Genomic DNA, 7,500 nt, shown 5'->3' with positions numbered 1-7,500 from the left:
TACTTCAAAAGGTGTCGCCAGATCAGGTCGCAGAGGGTCAAGGCCAAAGACAAGCAGAAGGAAGAGGAGAGGAAGAAAGAGGTGGTAAGTGGGGCTGGGGGGGGGGGGGGGATGGGTTGGTTTTGTATGTTTCAAGATATGTGTGTTTATGTGTATATTGTAGGTCTCTTTCTCATTTTTCTTGCTTTCTTGCACCCCTAACACTCCCCCTTCTCTCTCTATCTCTGCCCCCTCCCTCACCACTCTCTCTCTTTTCTGCCTGCTTGCTGTCTTTCTGTCTGTCTTTAAATAAATGAGGGGGATCCGTGTTGACTAATCCTTTGTCTTTCCATCGAAGAAAAACAAAGAAAAGGAGGAGAAAGTGACCGTTGCAGTGGGCGAATGGGAAGAGAAGAAACTCGAACAGAAGAAGAAGGAGCGAGAGAAGAAAAAAACGGAAGCTCAGAAGGCAGCGGAAAAGGAGAAGGAACAGCAAGAGAAACAGTTGCGAATAGCGGCCGCCATCGAGGCTTGGGAGAAGGAGAAGATCGCGCTGGCCAAGGAAAGGCGAGAGAAGAAGAGGGCGGAGAAGGAACGGAAGGTGGAAAAGGCGCGGGAACAGCTGACCAAGAGAGAGGAGGCGGAAGTGGTAGGCTGGCGTCGCCCGTTCGAGAATTTGCATTTCGCTTTCCTATTTCACTTTAATACGAGTTGGTTTTAAAATAAAATATTAACTGTGTATTTATTTTGCGGTTATTTTTAGAAGTAAGATAGCAAATTAATCTAAACAGTTGTTAGGTGTCCACATACAGCATTTTAATTTAACCTTCGAAACAGGTACGAATCCCATTTGAAAGCTCATAGTTGAGAATATAAGGGTGTGCGAATACTATCCACCCTGAGTCGCCACATTCCTAGATTTAAAGAAACTGAAATCAGAAGTAAGCCGCTTCTGAAATGTCTTTCTTATGACAGTCTGATTCTCTCTCTCTCTCTCTCTCTCTCTCTCTCTCTCTTCTCTCTCTCTCTCTCTCTCTCTCTCTCTCTCTCTCTCTCTCTTTCTTTCTTACTCCTCCCTCCTCTCACTCTCTCTCTTCTGTCCTTTTTATCCCTCCCTCTCTTCTCTCTCTTTCCTGTAAACTAACAGGTATTCAAATCCTGGAAGGAACAGAAGAAAATCGAAGAAACAGAAAAGCGAAGGAGAGCAAAACAAGAAGAAGCAGAACGGAAGATGAAAGAAGAACAAGAGAAGTTGGAGAAAAGGCAGTATGCGGATATGTCTTTCGCTGCCTGGAAGAAAATGAAAATGGCAGAACAAGGAGAAAATCTTCAGAAGGTTTAGTAAGTATCGGCATTTTGTTTCATGTTACTCCACTCACTGTAATTTTTTTCGTCATCATTTTTCATATCTTTTTATTAAATGCTGACCACCAAAGTCAGCATTCAGCATCGCCATGATTTTTTTAAAAGTCCGATTTGGAAAGGTATTTGCATCGCCTGTCGTTTTCTTTCCAGCCAAGATTCCGAGGGCGCGAAGTCTATGATGTTGCGGCGCCAGCTGGAGCGCTCGTCGGAGGCGCTGGAGGCGTACGAGCGCTGGCTGGAGGAGGTGGAGGACCGACGGCCCGCGCGGATCTACGAGAATGCGCGCTCTTCGGTCTTGGTTCGCGCGCGCTCTCCCTGGTGGCCCGGCGGTTCCAGGAACTCTCTCCTTGGTTGCTGAATGCTCGAATAAACAAATGCAGATACACACACAGATACAAGCAGCTATAAATATACAGACACCCACCCACCCACCCTCACACACACACACACACACACACACACACACACACACACACACACACACACACACACACACACACACACACACACACACACACACACACACACACTCACTCATAATCGTACACATAATTTACTCATTATTTTCTACTTACTGGCTGTTTTAGGTGTAGTTTGTTGTGTTTTGAATTGTTTTGTGTACTATTAATACTCGGACTGTGTAGCACGGATAGCTCTCCTGAATTGCTCAGACCCCATTCTAAATACATGCGAAAACCAGCCTTTAATCACAAATGTAGAATGTCTATTGCGCTCAGGTAAAAAGCACTGTAAACGTCGCAACTCTAGATGGAATCTCCACTCGCAAAAGGATGTGAATGTGGGCTGTGTCGAGGTCTTAGGGGTACTTTCCTCGGCCTCGATGGGATGTAGAATCAAGCTGAATACTTTGCCACATTGTCGTGCAGGTATTTTTTTGTTATATAATTTAATCAGAGATGCACTTCTAAGCTGAATGCTTATTTGTTCAGATCGTATAAACCGAAATGTACAAACGCACACTTAAGTATCACAAATCGCAAAAAGGTGTCTTCCCCAAAAATATATATGCAAGATTATGATAATAAAGTGTGAATCCTTAAATATTCTGTCAGTCTGATCCCTTTCCGTTACAGTGGACATGAACATGAATATAAAATATGAACGAATGTCACAGCACAATTGATGTGCTCTGTAATCATTACAGAAAAGCATAGTGAGAAACTCGCATTTGAAATTCAACTCGCCCTCACTGATCCGGCCATTCAATGAAAGACTAAATCGTAACTTGGCATGAGAAGTCTTTTGTTTAACAAAACGTGTTTTGTTCATACTGTTCACATTTTACTTTTGAAGTGAACGTGTATAAATACCAGAGGTAGAAGATGCACTGAAGTAAAGGCCCCGTTGCAGTATCTAAGCAAGGTTTTTTGAAAGCGTCATAACACATAATCAGCTAACTTTAATGTGACCTACCGATACAAAAAGCTCCCCCCCTCCCCTTGGCTTGTAATTTCCTTTTGTGCATGTGTGACGTAAGAATCTGCGATGTGCATTCTTCTGAAAAAAAAAAAAAATTCAGACATCCTTATAACATACGCAATATGTACCAAATCTGTCTGCAAACCTTTCCAAGTTCGTCCACAACCTACGAAACTGCTTGTGAACAATATTACGTACGTTACCGCAAACAGAATACGTTGGCGGACATACCACAGGGAACGCAGCTTGATCGTGTGGACCGGGATTCTGGCACTCTTCATTTCCACATCCCGAAGATATGAATATTAATAGACTCAAGATATAGTGCATGGCCTCATATAGAAATTTGTATGCTTTACTGTAACTTTTACTTATAAAACAAATACAGTAACTGTTTACTTTAACTAAAGGTAAACGGGTTCCAGTTAGTGCCTTGACCACAAGAAATCTCTGAGCACCCAAATATTTGCTCCACATGGCGACTTTCTAATTGCAGTTCCGAGTATCAATATTTCAAGAATAGCATCAATATTTCAAGAAACCCGCAGGTAAGGAAGTTTTTTGGTTCATTAAGGCGATGTATGCGGATTTCCTGAATGGTTAATGGTCAAAACAAATAAATGTGCCAAACATCAAAGGTCATATAGGATTATGATAAAGTATTGTGGCGGAAAAGGGTAAAAATGAGTTCAAGATTAAGATAAGAGGAGAAAAGAATTGGATGAAGAAGAGAAGGAAAATGCAAAAGGGAGAAGAAAATGGTAATGGTTAAAAGCAAAATAGATGTGCTAGTCATCTAAGGTCATGTAGCACTAAGAAGGTACAGTACAGGAGTTGATGAGTATTTGGGTTAAGGTAGGGTTAGGATTAGATCAAGTGAAGGATATGTATGCGTCTGAGGAAGGAGAACAGGATGTCAAGGTAGAACGTGTGGGATTCTGTAAGGATATCTGACAAGTTGGGAAGTTGGTGAATGGAGGATAAGTGGGGGAAGGCAGCATCAAAACGTGGACAGGACAACAGAATGTGTGGAACTGAAAGAGGGACATAGCTTAGGGAACATAGGGGCAGATCAGAACGTGACGTCTGTTTCGATGGAATGGAGCTGACCAGGAGATTGATAGTTTTACAGTATGTAATTTATTAGTGCGGAGACTTGACCACAAAGATTGCCATCGGGTATACAGGAAGGTCTTCAAGTGGGGGTAATAATCCGTGGCTGGAATATGTGAGAAACGTGGTTGTGATGTGGACATAGCGGCGTAGCGTGTTAGAGTATCTGCCTGTTCATTGTCGGGGATTCCGACATGGCTGGGCATCCAGCAAAATCTGATAGATTTATGGCGTGTGGACAGGTAGAACAACCAGTTCTGGATCTTACAGACAGGGGGATTGGTTGAATGCATAGACTTTATGAGAATTAATGAATTACGGGAGTCAGTAAAAATAGTGAAAGAGGAAGAAGGGCGTGAGCATGTGATTTAACGCAAATAGAGAGAGTAGTAAGTAAACGTGGAGGAGAAACTAAGGTAGGAAGCAGGGATTGTGGGATAGTTTGGTGAAGGAAAAGTGGTGGAATCGAGCATAGCATCTCAGAGAGAGAAGGTTACGACGTCGGGGAGATGGCATGCCTGACTCAAATGTACAGGCTCTCAACTGGAGAGGAGCGGAAGGTGCCTAGAGCTAAGCGAAGACCGCAGAGGCGTATTGTATCAAGCTGGGTAAGGAGGGAGGTTGAGGCAGAGGAGTAGATATGGCATCCATAATCGAGAGTGGAGAGGATCAAAGTAACATGAAGATGGAGGAGAGTTTTGCGATCTGAGCCCCAGGATATAAGGGAGAGTTTGTAAGATTCGGAGGCGGCGGCGAGCTTTTTCTTTAATGTAAGAGATATGATCTCGCCAGGACAATTTGGAGTCAAAAATAATGTCAAGGAATTTGCCAGAGGAACAGTACTGGAGTGGAGCGCCATATAAGAAGAGTGGAGGTTAAGGACCTACACATGTACGAGAGAGGGATGTTTGTCTGATAGCTTATGGATCCGACGCCAAACAGCTGAAACTGATGTAGATGTAAATGAGGAAACAATTTCGCCAGCTACTTGTTTTACTGTTCCGGATTGTACGACTAAGACTGACGGAGGATATTTTCAGGAGATAAGTGTGTGCCTCGTTTGTAGCGGTAACTGTTCCAGGGGTATCAGGTGACATAAGGGATTCACGTGTGTATCCAGGAGGGAGTGGAAGGGATAGAGGGGATGGAGGGAGAGTTAATGTAGGTGGACCTGGAGCTGTGGAGGTAGAGTAGAAGCAAAGGTAGGTGGAAGTGAGTGTGGTAGGAGAAGAAGGGGAGGAAAGTTTAGTCTTTCTGCTGAGGGTAGTGATGGGAGGGAGAGGGGAGTGTTGGAGCTGCAATAGAAGATTGGAGCGTCTGGATTTACAGTGGCAAAAGAATTTGATTGGGGAAAGTAGGAGGTAGAAATGGGGAAGCAAGATGTAGGAGGATGTAGGAATATCTTGGGAGGGAAGAGGAGGGGCAGAGCGAGCGACATTACTGGAGAAGGGAGTAAGAGAAAAATCTCGTCGATGTGCTTCTTCACGTAGAGTGAGACCAAGTCTGCATCTTAGCATTGCTACCACAGACTCAAACTTGTAGGTGGGACAGCCCCTATAAAATACATTATGGGGAGCACCACAGTTGGCACCTGTGGGTGACTGTGCAAACCGGTTTGATCGGTTATGACCAGGTTGGGCACATAGAGGGAATCGGGCTGTGGAACGGTCCCATAATAATAGCCGATAACCTTAATTTCCTAAAGATGTATCGACTCTGTATCATGCTTCCATCTCTACATATTTTACTTTGGCTTTGTCAAGTTACTAAGGGAGTATTAAAAACAATGTACAATGTTGATGTAGGAGCCATTTCATGAACCAATGCAATTTACTCTATGGGAAGTTTAATTTTATGCCTTGTTAAAAACTATCCAACATCTGGTAGTTCGTACCAATACAGGTTCAGCCTTTAGCATAATCTATCTGTGAAAGAATATGGGTACTTTATCTATATATGAAATCCTTTTCCGTTTGTTCCAAAATATCATATTTACTTTGTAAACCTTGTTGACCATACTTCTACTTTGCCTCTTGTGTTTGGTACATTTGAAGATAAGATTGGGATGAAAGAATAAAATTTATTTTACTTGGTTTATTGATATTAACATTATTTTTTTTTATGTACAAAATCTGCTTCACAAAATATGGCATCACAGTGCTTTTAACAATAAAATATAGTGACTAATAAAATTACATTCCTATTTACTAAAACAACAATCAAGAATTTACTTGACACAAATGAACACTATAATGAGATATTAAACAAGCACCTAATAATTTATTTGGTCAATTTGCATTTGCATTTTTCAACCAAACTTGACATCCAGAGATGAATTTAGTTAAATATTACTTTGAATGATTAATGGAAACAGGTAAAATAATCAATAATACAGGAACACTACATCATATAACTTGTACATGGCCTTGTACTGTACCAAATGCATGTCCTGATGTGTGAATTTCCCTTTCTTAGTTATTCAAGACTCCAACAACAACAGAAATATTGGCAAAATTAAGATAGCTTAATTTTTAAAAATTATATGTGACAAAACGATTATTGCAAGAGTAGATGGTAAACCCATGTCACAAAAATAAAAGGCTGTTTTAAACAATAACATTATCATTCAGTGTTAAGTCAAAATCATATGCTGGATGAAAATACTGTACCATTTCAAGGAACATATCCCTGGTAATGAATCTAATAATTGTGAAGACTGTAGTATTCAAAACTCATGGAACTGGAACACTGCTACCAATACTGGACACTCAATAGATGACTTGATGGAGAAGACTGGAACACATCTAAGAAGCTGAAGACTGGACACTAGAACGCCAAGACTGGAATATGGAAGCTGTTGTCTGGAGTACTAATAAGATGCAGCTGACTGGAACACTGATCATATGCTGTAAACTGGAAGTCAGTAGTAAAACAAAGCTGGAACAGCAAAATGATGTTGGAGGCTCAAGTTGCAGGATTACAAATTCATTACTGTAGACAGGAACAATGGAACATGAATGTGGAACATGCTTTGTTCCTAGGACCATTACAGCTCTGCTGTAGCCGATAAAATTTTGTTTCTAGTAGAAAGAGGTATCAACATTTACAGTGGCGTTAACACTTAAAACAATCATTTGAGAGGAGCCAAAATATTCTCCAAATTGGACGAAAGTATAGTAGTCCTGAAAGCTGCAGTGTTTCTAGGATAATAAACAAATAAAAACGAACAAGTACACATCTTTTGTGTTTTTTCAGTGCTTGTTTGATTTTGTAACAGTTTGTTTGTACACAGCTTAAAAGTACACTGTAATGTCCAGAAGTTCTGCAGCAAACTTGATTGGTTACACACTCACTTTTGACTTCAACTTGAGGAAAAAATGAAACAAAAAGTTTGTTTCATTCTTCCTAATTCTTGCTTTTATCCTGTGGCTTGAGATTGTACAAGAGAGCACTACTGCCAGTAGATGAAGAAAAAGAAAAATGGGGGTTTCAGTTGAAGTAGTCTCCTGAAATCAAATTCTAGGGTAATGCCATGGATTACACTTTTAGTAAAAAATGTGTTGAACTGGCTTCTTCTTACAAACCAGCTGAACAGAGACTTCT

The 7,500-nt window shown here is 41.2% G+C and overlaps 2 protein-coding genes across 4 annotated transcripts in view; one reads left to right on the top strand and one right to left on the bottom strand.

Moving 5' to 3' along the window:
• Window positions 1-2,400, top strand: part of LOC125047637 (histone-lysine N-methyltransferase, H3 lysine-79 specific-like) — a 7,010-nt gene extending 4,610 nt beyond the window's left edge. The window contains exons 6-9 of the mRNA XM_047645947.1: window positions 1-84; window positions 338-628; window positions 1,127-1,320; window positions 1,495-2,400. The exon at window positions 1-84 is cut by the window's left edge and continues 47 nt beyond it. Coding sequence (XP_047501903.1) covers window positions 1-84; window positions 338-628; window positions 1,127-1,320; window positions 1,495-1,702 — 777 coding nt within the window. The 3' untranslated portion in view covers window positions 1,703-2,400. The remainder of the gene's footprint in view (window positions 85-337; window positions 629-1,126; window positions 1,321-1,494) is intronic.
• Window positions 2,401-5,976: 3,576 nt separating this feature from the next.
• Window positions 5,977-7,500, bottom strand: part of LOC125047424 (leukocyte receptor cluster member 8 homolog) — an 18,069-nt gene continuing 16,545 nt past the window's right edge. For all 3 annotated transcript variants that reach the window (XM_047645611.1, XM_047645614.1, XM_047645613.1), the window contains exon 11: window positions 5,977-7,500. This exon is cut by the window's right edge and continues 1,232 nt beyond it. The gene's annotated coding sequence lies outside the window, so the exon portion shown is untranslated.

The sequence above is a fragment of the Penaeus chinensis genome, chromosome 41 (genome assembly GCF_019202785.1).
Source record: "Penaeus chinensis breed Huanghai No. 1 chromosome 41, ASM1920278v2, whole genome shotgun sequence".
Taxonomy (NCBI): Eukaryota; Metazoa; Arthropoda; class Malacostraca; order Decapoda; family Penaeidae; genus Penaeus; species Penaeus chinensis.
This window is presented reverse-complemented; position numbering and strand designations above follow the sequence as displayed.